The 17,715-nt window shown below is 42.8% G+C and overlaps 1 protein-coding gene across 1 annotated transcript in view; it reads right to left on the bottom strand.

The window, feature by feature from the left end:
• The window catches only part of tmem59 (transmembrane protein 59), a 29,987-nt gene that overhangs the window by 2,542 nt on the left and 9,730 nt on the right, over nucleotides 1-17,715 (bottom strand). The window contains exons 3-6 of the mRNA XM_033028081.1: nucleotides 13,593-13,687; nucleotides 12,878-13,027; nucleotides 8,901-8,982; nucleotides 2,970-3,093 (exon numbers count right to left, since the gene is read on the bottom strand). Coding sequence (XP_032883972.1) covers nucleotides 2,970-3,093; nucleotides 8,901-8,982; nucleotides 12,878-13,027; nucleotides 13,593-13,687 — 451 coding nt within the window. The remainder of the gene's footprint in view (nucleotides 1-2,969; nucleotides 3,094-8,900; nucleotides 8,983-12,877; nucleotides 13,028-13,592; nucleotides 13,688-17,715) is intronic.

Here is a 17,715-nt window from a genome sequence, read left to right as displayed (position 1 = left end):
AAGAGAAACTAAAATCCAATGTACTTCTTCTGCTCTGTCTTAAGTCATTCCTTGCCTAAAACACTCAATCTGTAGACCACTTCTATACGTTTATACCAGGGGTTGGCAATCTTGTTCTGCATAGGGGCCGGGATGCATGTCTGTGAGCGGATGGCGGGCCACATCTATCACGTGGACACATGGATTCCGCCCCGGATGGCAGGCATCAAATCATGTGTTCACAGAAGGTAGACAAAAATGCTGGAGAAACTCAGCGGGTGAGGTAGCTTCATGCAATCCTTGCTTGTCTCACCCGCTGAGTTTCTCCAGCATTTTTGTCTACCTTTGATTTTTCCAGCATCTGCAGTTCTTTCTTAAACGTGTTCACAGAAGGTGCGTGGCCGTGCTCGCTCGGCTGGCCGGATGATTACGGGGGAAAAAATCCGGCTGTGGGCCGGATGATTTCGGGTTATGACCCCTGGTTTATACCAAAAATGCTTCAAGAACATTCCTAGCAGATCCTGCTTTTCTTTCAAGGGAAATATCTTTGATTTTGCACAATTTGCTAGGAAAGGTTTGCTTCAGCTACATGGACGGCACAGTGGCAGAGTTGTCATATGGAAGAATGAGAGCAGAGCTCATACACAGTTTCCACCATAATTTAATGTGCAATAATTTGACAACTACTCAAAAAAAAGAAAAACAATCAATGGATCAAATAAGAGTCAATCCTAAAGTTTAATACTACATAAACAGAAGAAGCCAATTCTACCAATCAATTAGATCCTGGTTGATCTGTATTTTAAATCTATCTTTTACAACTCAATCCCAGCAAAATTAATCAAGACTTATCCATGTGTAAGATTGGCACTCGATTCTTCATTTATTAATTTAAAGTAGAGAATGAACCAATTTTCCAGCACCGGTGGTCGTGCACTTGGATCAGTTGCAGAGCCATGAAGAGAGCTTCCCACAAATGCTTGTCATGTTATGCAAGATAAAATGAGCTTGATACCCAATGTTCAATTGTTGAATTTGCTGTACGTTATTGCAAGTAGGTCAATCAGAACGTCACTACTGGCAGAGTAAAAAAGTTGGAATATCTTTGCATGTTTTCAAATATTTGAAAGAAATATACTCTAACAACCCTGGTTAACTCATCCCTTCTCACCCAAACCTTCTCACCCTAGAACCCCTCCAACTCTGTCCAGGGACCCAGACAGTCCTTTCAGGTTAGGCAGAGATTCACGCACCTCCTCCAACCTCATCTACCGTATCGTTGATCAAGGTGTGGACTCATACATCGGCAAGACCAAGCGTAGATTGGGTGATCGTTTCGCTGAACACCCTCACTCAGTCCGCCTGGACCTACCTGATCACCCGGTTGCCAAACACTAACTCCCCTTCCCATTTCCACACTGACCTTTCTGTCCTATTCCTCCATTGTCAGAGTGAGGCCAAATACAAAATTGGAGGGAAAACATCTTATATTTTACTCGGGCAGCTTACATCCAGTGGTATGAAGTTAATTTATCTAACTGCAAGTAACCCCTGCATTCCCCTCTCTCCATTCCTCCCCCACCCAAATCATACCAGCTTCAAAGTTGTCCTTTTGAGTCTCATTGTCTGTACTCGTTCTCACCTAACAAATAGCTAACAATGGCCTGTTTCCTTTACAATCGTTATTCTTTTTGCATATCTTTCATTCATTTGTTCTATAGCTCTCTTTACATCACCATCCATATCTCTGGTTTCCCTTTCCCCTAACTCTGTTTGAAGAAGGATCTCGACCCGAAACGTTACCTATTCCTTTTCTCCAGAGATACTGTCTGACCCGAAGAGTTACTCCGAGTGAGTGAGTGAGTGAGCACAACGGGTCTGCACTTGGTCTAGTATAGTTTTAAAACTGTGTGTGTGTGTGTGTGTGTGTCATTTTGATTTTGCCTTTGATTCGTTACTCCGCGAAAACCAGACGCAAAAAAGCCGAGATTTTTTACCATTTCGCTAGATTTTACTTTTGCATTCGCATATCCACTCATTAAATTTAGTCATTTTCTGTACACATTTTTAATAAAATCCTTCACCCACCCCCCACTCAATCATTTTTTCGCCTCCCGCTGGCCACCTTCTCAACGCGTGCCCCGCGCGACCATAATAGCTGCTGCCGCCCGGCTATCCCCCACTTCCCTGCCCCTTCCCCCCCCCTTCCCCCCCCCCCCCCCCCGGCCCAGCTCTGTCACGCTGGCGGAAGCCACAGATCGCCTGGTCCCACCGCTGTTTTTCGCCGTCCTCGCTGCAGGCCCGCAGGCTCACTCGGGATCACGCCCGCCCGCTCCACCCTCTAAAAGCACGAATTCAAAATTCTTATTGATTTCATGAACTATACATGATAAGCTTCTAAAATACAAATATTTCATTATGATTTAGTAACGTTCAAATTTGGCCACCCATGTCACAGGTTGGTACCCTTATTTGCAGAAACACCCATATACTTTATTGGTTTTTAAAATACTTTTGATTGTTTCCATGTATGTATTTATAATATGTCAAATAAATTAAAAGCTCTCCAATGGAACAGCGTTAAGGAGGTCCAAAAATTAACACTTTATTATAACACAAAAATTATAAGCACCTCAGCTTGGATGCCTGAGCACACCTACAATTAATGTTAACATTCCTGGACTGAAGAAATCATTCTGAATTTCCCAACTACAGTCAGAGAAGCACTTGTATGCATAAAGCATCCCAACATGTGTATGTTTCTAACAGAATGGCTATTATTTTCAGCTTTCAAAATCTTTGATATTATGTGATCATAAAATGAACTACAGTCAAAGGTAAGCTCTGTAGGTACCTCAAATTAAGTGTAATCTGGTTATACAACATATTAATTATCATCCAATGTTAATTAAGAGGAACTCCTCTGCATTCTTACAAAAGTTGTGATCGAGTGCATTAATCTCCTGTCATAATTTTATCAAAATACCTACCTTGACAAACATTCCAAGACACTCTGATTTTCCTGTTCACGACCCTCTTTCAAAAACAAACCAGTTCCATGTTCCCTTCTGACGGCTTTGCGAGTATCATCATAAAGAGCCTTAGCTATGTGGTCTGTTGAGAAAAGACTAGAAATTTTAGATCGCAGTCGATTCAAGTTCAGTCACTAATATTTTTTATTAGAAACTGAAAAGACTGATACCTATGGGCTCAAGATAAAACAAAGCAAACAGTTTAAAAATCCTTATGATGCTCTGTGCAAGAATAAGTGAGGACATCATAATTGCAAAAAGAGAAACAAATAAAATGCCAAAGAATTGCAACTTTAATCATGGCATGGAAGCATTCTCGAGATGAACGCAAGGTGTAGAAATTAGTGGCCGTACGCCAGGAAAAGGGAACACGAGGTGGAAGAGTAACTTTATTTAAGAACACAAAATCATGAAGAGCATGGGTAAAAAGAATGCGTACAGGGACGTCAGGCATATCCTTTTCACTCAGGTCAGTCTGCATCTGGAAGGAGTCGTCAGAGGAATCTAACCAATTACAAATTCTATAAAACATTTGGAAAGATATGGATAGGAAGACTTTAGAGGGGTATAGGCCAAATGCAGACAAATGGGTATAGCCTGATCAACAGGGACAAATGGACTGAAAAACCGTTTCCTTACAATATTGCTCCCAGACTCTTAAGTTTTTACAATAAAAGCAACAATCTAAATGAGGAGATATTAGGAACTTGACCAAATGTGGGGTTCGAAGAGGATCGTAGGGAAAAAAGTTGAAACCTAAGGGATGCCAAAACATGGACATGGATGGTCAAGGGCAGACACTAAACGTGGTGAAAAAGTCCTCCAGAATGAAAGTTTGAAGATTGGACAGCTGCAGGACGGTTTAGAATAAAGCTGCCGGAATGAAATTTGACTCGAGAATGGAGACAATAAGAAGGATTTTAACAAGGATGATAAATTTAGACTTTAGGAAACTGGCAGCCAACAACTATCAATGAGGGCAAACAACAAGCAAGAAACATTTCGATGAGTAAGCTGGATAGAATAGTTTATTTCCTCCCCTTATGTAAACTGAAAAGAGAATAATGTAACTGTTATTTGAAAAAAATAGGGTTATAAGATTCAGGCATTTAGTCAAGCAAAACAAAATCAACAGAGGATAATGCATGTAAAAATTATTTGAAAAGTTGGAAATGTTTAAAGAGTGAATAAGATTCAAAAGCAAAGTGCTTCGGAAAAGTTGCATGCTAAATAAAACTAGCAATGCAATAGTCTGGTAATAATTATAGGTACAGGTGCACAACCTTTTATCCGAAGATCCAAATAACGAAAACCTCCGAATAGCGGAAATTTTTTCGGTCCTTGAAGAAAGGTCCTTGAAAACGTTCACCGAGGGCGGCCTGCAGGGGTGACAGCGGAACCTCTGGTCGGTCCTCGAAGAAAGGGGAACTAAATCCCCATTCATAAAAGAGAAGGTGAGGGTATATTGCGCGGGAGGGTTAATAATTGATAATATGCTGCTGCCTGCCCGCTGAATTAAAAAGTTCCCACGGTAGACTCACGATACACAGTGTATCGTGAGTCTTGCGTGGGAACTTTTTAAACTCAGCGGGCAGGCAGCAGCAGATTGTCGCTCCCTTCAGTTTCACCCCTCTGCTTCCCGGCCATGTGTGTGACCCCTTCCCTCCCCTCTCCAGCTCCCCGCCCATTGCACCGACGCGGGGGCTTTGCACTGTCTTCACGTCGGCGATGCCAGCAGGTCAGTGCCAGTCACTGGAGACGTCAGACCAACGGGACACCGACCCTCAGGCCCACTGCAAGCACGGAGATCCCAGAGACCCACAGCCAGCAGCAGCCCAGCCCCATTCCAACTCCAGAGGAAAACTGCAAACTGGCCGGAGACGTCAGGACCACCAGAAGCCGCTCCCCGAGCTGCGCCCCCTCATCGGGACACCGACCCCCAGGTCCACTGCAAGCACGGAGATCCCAGAGACCCACAGCCAACAGCAGCCCAGCCCAGCCCCGCTCCAACTACAGAGGAACCTGGGTTGCGGATGACGGGGCGCAGCTCGGGGCGTCGTAGGGGCCCATCGGGGAGCGGGTTCCTGTTGGTCCTGACGTCTCCGGCCACATGCCATCCTCCGGGAACTGTACCGCCCTTGCAGGAGAGTGGGGTTGTTTGCAGTTGCAGAGGGAGGGGGCAAGGGCGGTACAGTTCCCAGTCTCAGCTCCAGTCCAGGGGGGTGGCCGGAGACGTCAGGACCAACGGGACACCGACCCCCAGGCCCACTGCAAGCACGGAGGTCCCAGAGACCCACAGCCAGCAGCAACTCCAGCCCAGCCCCGCTCCAGAGGAACACGTAGGGGCAGAAGCTGATGGTGTGCAAGGTACGTCTTGTTCTTGGGGTGGCGGATGAGGGGGCGCAGCTCGGGCTGTGGGCAAACTGCCACTTGTCGCCGTAGCGGCCCATCGGGGAGCGGATTCCTCTGGAGTTGGAGGGGGGTATTGTGCTGTTTGATCGCCCCCTGCTATCCCAGGGACAGGGAGACACAGCGGCTTTTTAGACTGGTGGGCAATCACTTCCAAAGTTCTGCCTACACAGTCAGTACACCTCTCCTACACTGCATTTCATACAAACATTTATTCTGCAAGAAAAAACTACATTGAAGACTCAAACTCGCGACCGAGTAACTGCCAGGATCAAGGCGCAAACTCGCGACCTAGCTCGGGGATTCAAGAATCCCCGAGCTAGGCCGCCTAAGGGCATGTAGCCCCGCTAGGGTGACATGAGTGCGAGATGTGATTCAATGCTGCGGGCACATTTACAAATTCAGGAATTCATTCAACACACTGCATTTCATACAGACATTTATTCTGCAAGAAAAAACAACATTGAAGACTCAAACTCGCGACCGAGTAACTGCCGGGATCAAGGCGCAAACTCGCGACCTTGCGGATATGAGCCGAGCACTCTACCACTGAGCCAGCCGTTAAAATCTACGCAAAAAAATTTCCATTCCGAAGGCCGACAAATTCTGAATTACGAAAAGTGTCTGGTCCCAAGGCTTTCGGATAAAAGGTTGTGCACCTGTACATAAATTTACAAAAGCAACTTTGCTCTTCATGGTGTCTTATAGTATATCCAAGAAGTTAATTTTCTTTATCACAAGTTAAGGATCCAAAGGACACGATTTGGAATATCTATGTTCATAAGTCATGGGAGCAGAATTGGGCCATTGGGCAGATCGAGTCAATCAGGGCCCATCTTTCCCTCTAACCCCCATATTCACCGTGACACCCTTATTAATCAAAAATCTGCCAATCTCTGCCTTAAAAATATATTGAATTCCACTGATTCATCACCCTCTGACTAAAGAAATTCCTCATTTCCTTTCTGAAGGTACATACTTTTATTCTGAGACTGTGCCCTGTGGCCCTAGACTGTCCCACTAGTGAAAACATCATCTCCACTGTCGAAGAGAACATGGCAATCTTTTGGGGAATAGAATTGGGAATACAGTGGCAAAATATCTGAAGGGGTCAAAGATGAATTTGGTTTTGAGATGTTCAGACTCAAACTTTGATAAATATAAAAAGGTGACCTCAATAATTGATTTTGACAGTATCAGCTCATTTTGAGATATTTTATCCTGCTGGGGATGAGTTTTGTGGATTGCAGCCACGACTGGCTCATTAACAAAGTACCTTTTCCAAGAATATGTAAGTGTATGTTATACTGAAAATGAATGGGGCCTTTAGTTTTGCAGCCACCAGACCCCAGAAAATTTATATTGTTTTCTAAAATCTTGTTTGGAAGATTATGAAAAAGGTGGCTTCAAGCAAACTCACCAAAGTGTTAACGCTAAAGAATCCGAGCAGAATTATGAATTTGGGATTAGTATTTTAGTTTGCAAGCATTTTTTCCCCAACGTCAATTGCATTAAAACATGTTTGGCTTCATAGAGAACTCTTGGTCAGAGTTAAGCATGGAAACAGACCCTTTAGCATAACCTTTCCATGCCCCATGCCTCTAGATGCCCCATCCAAGCTAGTCCCATTTGCCCCTCTTACCTTAAACCCATGTCCTCTGGTTTTCAATTCTTCTTCCCACTTAATACCCTGACTGATGAAAGCCAGGGTACCAAAAGCCTTCTTTACCAACCTATCTGCCTGTGATGCCACTTTCAGGGAACTGTAAAGATTCACTCCTAGATCTCTCTGCTCTACACTACCCAGGGCTCTACCATTCACTGTGAAGGTCTGCCCTGGTTTGACTTCCCAAAATGCAACAGCCCACACTTATCTGCATTAAACTCCATTAGCCATTCCTCAGCCCATTTGTTCAGCTGATGAAGAGCCTGCTGTAATTTTAGATAACCATCTTCACTATTTACCATGCAATCTAATTTAGTGTCATCGGTAAACTTACTTAAACTAAACTAATCATGCTGTGTACATTCTCATCAAAACCATTGATATAATTAAACAGCAATGGGCTCAGTATGGATCCAAGACATGACATCACAGGCCTAGAGTCTGGAAAAACCACCCATCCACCACCACTCTCTGCTTCCTTCCAGGAAACCAATTCTGTATCTAGGGACCTAGCTCTCTTCCTGCACCGTCAGAATCTCACTGCCAGCGCACGCTGCCCTCGGGACGGCTGCTATGGAGAGGAGACGGTTGCCCACCTCTTTGCAGAGTGTGGATTTGCAAAAAGAGTCTGGAGAAGTATGCAAGGGTCCCTGGAACGCATTATCCCGAACAGCTCTGTCACAGAGGACTCTGTGATTTACGGACTCAGGGAATGTTGCAGACTGACCCACTGCAGACTGTAGGAGTATGTGCTGAGGGACTCACTGAAGCTCGGTGCAGCCAACGCCAAGGCTCGGTGGGAGAGGACCACAGTCTAGGGTCCTTCCTCTGCTGGACATGGGGGGCACGGTATGGTGGAGACGCCTCTCAAAATAATGGAAGGTATCCCACGCCAGGGGGCCACATGAGTGGCAAGGGTGGGGGACAGATTTGAGAAAGGTATTGACTGTATTGAACAATTTGTATAGCCTCAGAAAATGTCGGATGAATTTTTTCGCATGGTTCACGTATTGTATATATTTATTATTTGAATAAAGTCTATTTTGAAATTAAAAAAAAAATAAAAATCTAGGGACCTAGCTCTCCCATGATCCCATGCAATCTAATCTTCCAGAACTTACAACGTGGAACTTTGCCAAAGCTCTTACTGAAGTTCATCCAATGTATACGGCCTTTGTTGAGGAACTATGAACGGAATCCAACAATGGAGCTAAAGATGGTTGGACCCAAGATGCTGCCCTGAGAAACTCCTGCAGTGATGTCCTGGGCTGGGATAATTCTTTGCCAATCACAATCATCTTCCTGAGTATTTCCCCTTCATGTTCCCGACTTCACCTTTGATGCAAAGGTGCATCTCGGGAAGTCAGTTCTTTGGCCCATATTCAGACCAGGAAGTTATGCTGAGATATGGAGCAGAATTTTCCTGGCAAAACCCAAACGGAGGCCTGTGAATAGATTATTTGTAAGTACTGCAGCCATCCACACTATTTGAAGTGATAATTGTGATTCTAACACTGCAGCGGTTTAGTAACAGTGTGTGGGGATTTATTTTAAATACTGGTTAGCTTGCGGTTGGGTGTAGGCCTGGTTCCACTCGATGCGATAAAAAGTTACTTTGCAGGATGTTAATGAGGAATGTTTAAATCAGATTTGAACATAATCAGAGAGCGAAGAAAAAAAATCACGATTTTAAACTCGTGCTTTATCAGTAAGCGGAACACTAAAAATGTCTGCCGTTGTAATTAAACCCACATGAAAATTGCATGTTCTGTCACATAACAAGCATTTGTCTGGATATTAAGGACCAAGGTTACCTGAGAGTGCTTGAGACGTTTCTTTTGCATTGTCTGTCTGCGGCTCCAGTTGTGGAACCATGAATCGTATATCTGGTTCGGACTTGAAAGAAACAAAAAAGTAGCAAAATATTTAAAGGGAAATACAAATAATTTGTGCTACTTCTGAAAGAGTATCCAAAAACAGTTTTTGAAAGAATCAATCCCAAACAGGGAATATTGAACAATATTTAGCTGACATATACCACAGATATGAATACTACATGAACCTTTTAATGGAAGTTTAACAGACCCAACAAATGAGATGCTGATTTACAAGCTAATGCAACCACGAGAATCGAGTTTTTGCACATGATTCATGTGCTAATGAACAGGATTTTAATGATCAAGCCTACCCTTATCTTCTCTATGTACCTACATAATGTTTGTGACAAAGACCCATCATTTATTTATTTGCCTCTGTAGTCCACAATTTGAGATGTCTTAGAAAAAAAAAAAATCACAAGTGCACATTGTCAGATGTTACTAAAGGCCATTTTTATACATTCTGGTTTCACCATGTAGAAATTACAGCTGTATTTATACATACCCTCCCCCCCCCCCCACACACATTTCAGGGCACCATAATGTTTGGGACATGGGGTCACAGGCATTTGTAATTGCTCAGGTGTGTTTAATTGCCTCCTGAAAGCAGGTATAAGAATGCTCTCAGCGCATAGTCTCTCCTCCAGTCTTTCCATCACATTTTGAAACTTTTATTGCTGTTTATCAACATGAGGACCAAAGTTGTGCCAATGAAAATCAAAGCAGCCATTACGAGACTAAGAAACAAGAATAAAACTGTTAAGAGACATCAGCCAAATCTTAGGCTTACCAAAATCAACTGTTTGAAACATCAAGAAGAGAGCACTGGTGAGCTTAATCACAATCGGCAGGCCAAGGAAGACCTCCACAGCTGATGACAGAATAATTCTCTCTATAGTTTAAAAAAATCACCAAACACCTGTCCGACAGATCAGAAACACTCTTCAGGAGTCAGGTGTGGATTTGGCAATAACCACTGTCCGCAGAAGACTTCATGAACAGAAATACAGACACTACACTGCAAGATGCAAACCACTGGTTAGCCACAAAAATAGGATGGCCGGGTTACAGTTTTCCAAGAAGTACTTAAAAGAGCAACCATAGTTCTGGAAAAAGGTCTTGTGGACAGATGAGACAAAGATTAACTTTTATCAGAGTGATGGCAAAAGCAAAGTATGGAAGAGAGAAGGAACTGCCCAAGATCCAAAGCATGCCACCTCATCTGTGAAATATGGTGGTGGGGTTGTTTTGGCTTGGGCATGTATGGCTGCTGAAGGCATTGGCTCACTTATCTTCATTGATGATACAACTGCTGATGGTAGTAGCATAATGAAGTCTGAAATGTATAGACATATCCTATCTGCTCAAGTTCAAACAAATGCCTCAAAACTCATTGGCCGGTGGTTCATTCTACAGCAAGCCAATGATTGCAAACATACTACTAAAGCAACAAAGGAGTTTTTCAAAGCTAATAAATGGTCAATTGTTGAGTGGCTGTCAATAACCCAATTTGAACCCAATTGAGCATGCCTTTTATATGCTGAAGAGAAAACTGAAGGTGACTAGCCCCCACAACAAGTAAAAGCTAAAGATGGCTGCAATACAGGCCTGGCAGAGCATCACCAGAGAAGACACCCAGCAACTGGTGATGTCCATGAATTGCAGACTTCAAGCAGTCATTGCATGCAAAGGATCAGGCATGATATTCACCTCCAGAAAAAAAGTAGGAAGTATTGGCCAGGGTTTCTAGAGGCTGGCTAGGCCCCTGGCGGGGTCCAGGGACAGCGCCCCGGTGGGGGTTCAGGGGGCTCCTGCATTTTCAATAAATTGAAAGTAATTCCTAAGCTTTCTGCTGGTAGTTTACATACCAGAAGCTTAGAATTTTTCTAACACATAACCAGTAAAATACCCCCCAAAAGATAAATATCTCATGAAATAATTGACTTCATACAGCTAAAAAAAAAATCTTTACATAAAATGGTAACTGAATTTCTAAATGAGCTATTTGTAGAGATTCCAAAAGAACACAAAAGTAAAACCTACACATCACCGTAGAAATGCACCATCTCAAGACATAATTATGCACAATACTGCAAGACACAGTTGACAGTCAATACACTGATGTCACATCTACAACGCTAAGAAGGTAAAAAAAACAAACCTCTGCCAATAACAATGAAAACAAAAATTACCAATATAAACAGAAAATCACCGGAAAGGGGGAGGGGGGGTAGCTGCTGCCCGGGAGGTAGGGCCCCGCATCTCTCTAACCCCCAATATCGTCACTGGTACCATTCCCTTTCCAGTCACGGCTCCATATGGGAAACACAAAACACTGTAGTGTTAATTCATTTATTTTCCCCACAAGAGAGGATGGGGGAGAGGAATCAACACCCCACAGCCATCACCTCCCGTCTTAGCTGTCCGCGCGTCCCAGTCACCTCGAGCTCCCGTTCGTGGCCCCGCATCTCACCTGCCCGCACTTCGGTTCCCTCCAACAAACAGGCACCGCCACAACTCGCACGGTGCCGGCGGGCTGATCTCAGCAGCAGCCAAAGAGCGGCGTTGTGTTCCCTCCTCCCACGGCCTCCCGCATGTCCCCCCCTCTATTGGCAGACCTTGCTGACTTCCATCATGAATCACAAGCTTGCCCGCCTCCAGACCGGTACCTCCACTGACTCTCCTTCCATCACCCTTTTATTTTACGATTTTGCTAACTAAACTGTGTCATAATCAGGCACAAATAATGGACAAATTGGATTCATTGTTCGGAAAGGGAAAAAAAACAAACAAAAAAACCGGAAGAATATCATGCCGGAAAGGATATGCAACAAAATACTAAACATGACTACTTTCATTTACATTACATTGCTATGATGCCCTGAAATGGCGGGATTATGTATAAACTGTCATTTCTACATGGTGAAACCAAAATGTATAAAAATGGCCTTTATTAAAATCTGACAACATGCACTTTAACCACATGTGATTTTTTTCTATTACAAATCTATACTGTTATAGAATACAAGACCAAGTTGGGTCTGCTCCCCCAACGCAATATTCCATCACTCAACTGTTCCCCCAACGCAAGATTTCACCACTTTCTCTAACCCCCCCCCCTCGTGTTGCGTGTGTGATACTGCAGAAGGCTCATGCGACTCTGTGCGTCATGCCCTTTGACCTTACATGCAACCCCCTATTTAAATGCGGCCTACAACATCTGGAAGCCGCGGTCTCCGGTAAGGAGGTGGCCGATTGGGAGCTACGGGCTGCGGGGTGTGCTCGACCTGTCCAGAGGTCGGCGTTCCGACCATAGGGCTTGAACCCAGGCTGTCTGCAGCAGCGACTACAGAAGGTCAGGGTCCCGACCACGGGTGAACAAGGGAGGAAGAGGATGCTGTGGTGGTTGTCTGTGTCGAATTATGCCCTTTTTTAATTGTAACGCTGCATAGGTAAATTCATTTCACTGCACCTTACAGTGCATGTTTGAAGAACTTGACGTCACTTGAAGCTGGGATAACCTAGAACTAATGTGAATGGGTGCTCGGTGAGCCAAAGGGCCCGTTTCTATGCTGTATCTCTACAACTAAAACTATTTACTGTAAATCACGCCACAAGTATGACACAAGAATACCAATTCCTCTTTATCCATAACATGTTGAGACATCTGTGAAGAAATAACACCCTTCTCCAACCCCCTTTTTTTAAATTGTTTTTGTTTCCTCTTTTGAAAGAAAGGAGGAAACTAACAGTAAAAAGAAAAAGATTCATCAATCTAGGAAGATGTTAATATTTAACATATTGATTTAAATTTGATACAGAGACATTGGCCTTTATTTCCAATGGTACACTTTCAACACAACTTGCCTTTATGTATGCCTCACATTGATTTACAGAATGTATAACATTGTTACCTGAAATACAACTACTTTGCCATCATCAGTTTGCAGATAGAAGGTCCATGAAGTGAAAAAGCTCTGAGCAGAGTTCATTAAATCACTGCAGAAAGCCGACATTATGCTGATGGGGTATACAAAGTGGATTTTGGGCACCATAGACATGAGCTATAGGAAAGAGATAATTACCATACAAAATTAATTCCCTGAACTCAAGTTAAAATGCAATATTATTTAGCGATGTTCACTTATTAAAATGCCTATAAAAATGCTATGCATTATATGACATGATACATCTGCTATTTTTCTAAAATAAACCAAAGGCTAGAACCCACAGCCAAAAATTCAGGTCATCCATAGCCAAAAACTCAAGCAAGCCTTTCACTGAGACAAGATTCTTTATTTTCCACATCTCTGAATACCCCCCCCCCCCCCACACCCCCTTCCTCCCTCTCCATTTTACTTAATAAAAATAGAATCCCGTTTGTTATTGCTTTTGTTTTCTTCCCCCTTTAGCTATTAATTTTCTGTGACTGTAGGAAGACCAGTGGAGCGAGAAGTCAAATTTATTGTAGTGCTGTCAACAGTTCTGCCACACAGTAACAAAAGGATAATCAATTTGTATCTATGTAATCAATTAAAAATCTGTTTTCAATCACTCCATCGTATTTTCAAAATGTCATTATACTGTGTTTTTGAATGCAGTAAAGTTCTCTCTCATTTTCTTTCTTACCCGTTTCTGTCTCTGTTCAGCAAATGGCAGCTGGTTTTCACATCCCAAGTTGCAAGCATATTGCTCATCTTGTTGTTTATATGCTTCAACGCATGCTTGAAAAGTAACAATTACAAAATGAGCATTTTTCATGTAATATTAAAGTCAACATTCATATCAATCATGCAGAAAACTAAAGGTAGACTCAAAATGCTGGAGTAACTCAGCGGGTGAGGCAGCATCTCTGGAGAGAAGGAATGGGCGACGTTGCGGGTCGAGACTCTTCTTCGGACTTCTAACCTTATCTCAAGAGTAGTCCATGCGACAGCCATGGAACTTGAAGCCAGGAACTTTGGGTTAATTTGTGCGACTCATGAATAGGAGGCTGGTGATTATTGTTTAGCCACTTCAGTGATACAAACAATTCCAGTTGAGGAATTAAACGGCTTCTTACAATAAATATAATTCAGAACATTATACTCTGCTGTATTTAATACATTTATTCCTACAGTATTTGTAATAAGAACACAAGATCAAGCATGTTAAAGCCAAGGATCCCCTTGGTCTTACCACCTTTAAGATTGTGGCTGATCTTCCTTATCAACTTGATATTGATGATCCAAATATATTAAAAGGTTCCAAGTTTAATTATGAGCACCTCAAGGACTTAATATGTAAAAAAATGTGATTCTGTTTGTAGTTTGTTTGGTTGTTTGTTTGTTTGCACAGAGTCCACGAGCATTGCCACTTTTCATTTCACTGCACATCTCGTATGTGTATGTGACGAATAAACACGACTTGACTGAATATCCACTGCTCTTGGGATACAAAAATCTCAAGAATCAACTGTACTGGTAAAGATGTCCCAGTTCTAACCCTATTCTAACTTGAATATACAGTCTTATCAACAACAGGCAGTTGCCAGGTTATACCGTGCGTTCCTTTCCCGAGAACTGTCCTCAAGCCTATTTCTCTGTAAGACACAACCATCTATTTTCTGCAGTAGCCCTTATCAGAATCACTCTACGTATACTTGCTATAATAATTTCATCCAAACATTACCCATAATTAAACTGATGGAATGCAAATTGTATCCAGTCATTAATGAATACCATGAAATATAGAACATGGAAAAATATAGCACAGGAACACAATGTCTGTGCAGAATACGGTGCCAAGATAAACCAATCTTATCTGCCCACAGTAGATTCATACAAGACATTTCCACCCTGGAGAAAAAAATTCTGACCGTCTACCCTATCGATGCCTCACATTTTATATGCATCTATTAGATCTCTTCTCAAGCTCAAGCATTAAAGAGAAAACAATTCAAATCTGTCCAGCCTCTCCCTTTTAGCTAATACCCTCTAATCTAGGCAGTATTCTGGTAAAACTCTTCAAGACACTCTCCAAAGCATTCTTGTAATGGGGTGACTGTACAGCATACAATACTCCAAATGTAGTCTAACCAAAGTCTTATCAGGCATGACTTCCTGACATATTCAATGAAGACAAGAATACCATATGCCATCTTAACCACTCTACTTGTGTTGCCACTTTAAGGGAGCTATGGACGTGGATCCCCAAAATCCTTCTGTACAGTAATGTTGTACAAGATGCTTTAAAAAAAAAAAAAAAATGAAGCGGTACAAAAAATGTATTAAGATATATGTGTTGTGTGTTATTGTAATTTACCGTACTTCTAATAAAAAAAAAAAAAAAAAAAAAAAAAAAAAAAAAAAAAAAAAAAAAGATGCAGGGAAACTGTATCTTCAAGACCTTTCGCAAATATCATAATGTTGGTCTCATGAATGGGATTCAAAAAGGTGCCTGGTTGTTCATGAAACATCTGCAGCAGTATTAATGTACATCACTACATTCTGCAATCCTATGACAACATGTCCACCATTCTACGACTACTATTAAATCAGAGGATCAGGCAGGGTTGAAGAGTTCAGACGGCCATAAATGCACAACCAAACACACCTAAAAATGAGCTGTCACCTGACAACATGCTACAGATTTCGATAAGCAGTCACAGAATTAGCAATTCAAAAAGCTCTGCAATTATGCCACATCTGGTCCACAATGGTCGTGCATAATTTACGGGAGAAAGAGACAAATGGGAAAGGTGGCATCAAGAATGTCCCATTCAGAACAATAGTAAGGCCCAGCCTGTAAAGACTACAGATAAAGCTTGAGCACTTACAGCCATATCCAGCTGAAGTTTCAACTGGATGATCCATCACCATCGATGAGAAACATACTAACTGTGGATACAAGAGTTGGTCAAAGGTTTCTATACTAGAGGGAAGAGACACCTTCTCATCAAACAATACCCCCTTCCAAACAATAATATGAACCTAGGTACACAAAAATGCTGGAGAAACTCAGCGGGTGCAGCAGCATCTATGGAGTGAAGGAAATAGGCGACGTTTCGGGCCGAAACCCTTCTTCAGACTGATGGGGGGTGGGGGGGGGAGAAGGAAGGAAAAAGGGAGGAGGAGCCCGAGGGCGGGGGGGATGGGAGGAGACAGCTCAAGGGTTAAGGAAGGGGAGGAGACAGCAAGGGCTAGCAAAACTGGGAGAATTCAACGTTCATGCCATCCGGACGCAAGCAACCCAGGCGGAATACGAGGTCCTGTTCCGCCAATTTCCGGTGTTGCTCACTCTGGCAATGGAGGAGACCCAGGACAGAGAGGTCGGATTGGGAATGGGAGGGGGAGTTGAAGTGCTGAGCCACCGGGAGTTCAGGTAGGTTATTGCGGACTGAGCGGAGGTGTTCGGCGAAACGATCGCCCAACCTCCGCTTAGTCTCCCCGATGTAAATCAGCTGACATCTAGAGCAGCGGATGCAGTAGATGAGGTTGGAGGAGATACAGGTGATCCTTTGTCGCACCTGGAACGACTGCTTGGGTCCTTGAATGGAGTCGAGGGGGGAGGTGAAGGGACAGGTGTTGCATTTCTGACTATATATATATTTCTGACATAATATGAACCTACAAGACCAATACATTATTCCTCGAGTAGACATGGGTACAATGAAAATGTTTAAATTACATTTGGGCAGGTATATTTACAGAAAACATTTAGAGGGATATTGGTTCAATGCAGACAAATGGGACTAGCTCAGAAAGATATCTTGGTCAACATGAATAAGTTGGGCATAAGAGCCTGTTTCTGAGATGCATAACTATGACTCGACTATAATGAAATCTTCAGAAACTAGTCCAGTGTCTTACCAAAACATTACCAATTTATGACAAAATCTCAGTAAAATCCAATGTGTTATTTTTTTGATGCAGCTGGATGGAGTAAAACATTCAAACATGGGCTAATATATGCCTTGAATGACCATGTTCAATAAAGTATGCCAATCACTACCCTTAGCATTCAATAGCAATCCACTGCCACGCCCCCCACTACTGGCATTCTCGTGGATGATCATTGACCAGAATCTCAATTGAACCTACCACTTAAATACATCAGCAAGATGTAGGCTGGCCCTCTTGTGGTTTTCAGATGGTAGAAAGACTGAAGATCAGGAGGAGAGTTGTTTATTATAAGTCAGGAACATGATATAACACTTCACAACACAAGCAGGCAAACTGTAGCCAGGACAAACATCCTAACTGGTTCCCCACATACCATACAATGCATACATTCAACAAAATGTGCACTCTTTACTCTACCCATTGTGCTTGAATTTGACGATAGTATTTATGTATAATATCTAATCTGTTTGGATAGCATGCAAAAGCTTTTTACTGTACCTCAGCACATAACAATAAACCCACACCTAGGTTAACTTTCCTCTCTACATTAACTTAAAGAGATTACACCATCACCTCCTGCTAGTCAGTGACCTCAAGCAGCACACTGTGCAGGCCAATATTTGGTGGTCCTTGTAGCAGTTAGGATGTCTTCATCCTACTGGGCCGCCTGGTTGAAAACTATATTTTAGCTTGCAATTTCATGCGGGTCAATGGTGCCACCCAATTCATGCACACAAGATACACTTTCCAAACCAACCTCATTACATGGGATGGTCTCTGCAGAAGGTGTAAAGGGTTGGAGATTGGAAAATGTGACTGGTGGTGGAATCATGTTGGAGGTGATGGAAATGTCAGAGGACGATATGTTG

Source organism: Amblyraja radiata, chromosome 10 (genome assembly GCF_010909765.2).
Source record: "Amblyraja radiata isolate CabotCenter1 chromosome 10, sAmbRad1.1.pri, whole genome shotgun sequence".
Lineage (NCBI taxonomy): Eukaryota > Metazoa > Chordata > Chondrichthyes > Rajiformes > Rajidae > Amblyraja > Amblyraja radiata.
The sequence above is the reverse complement of the archived record's forward strand: the minus strand, read 5'-3'. Positions and strand labels throughout refer to the sequence as shown.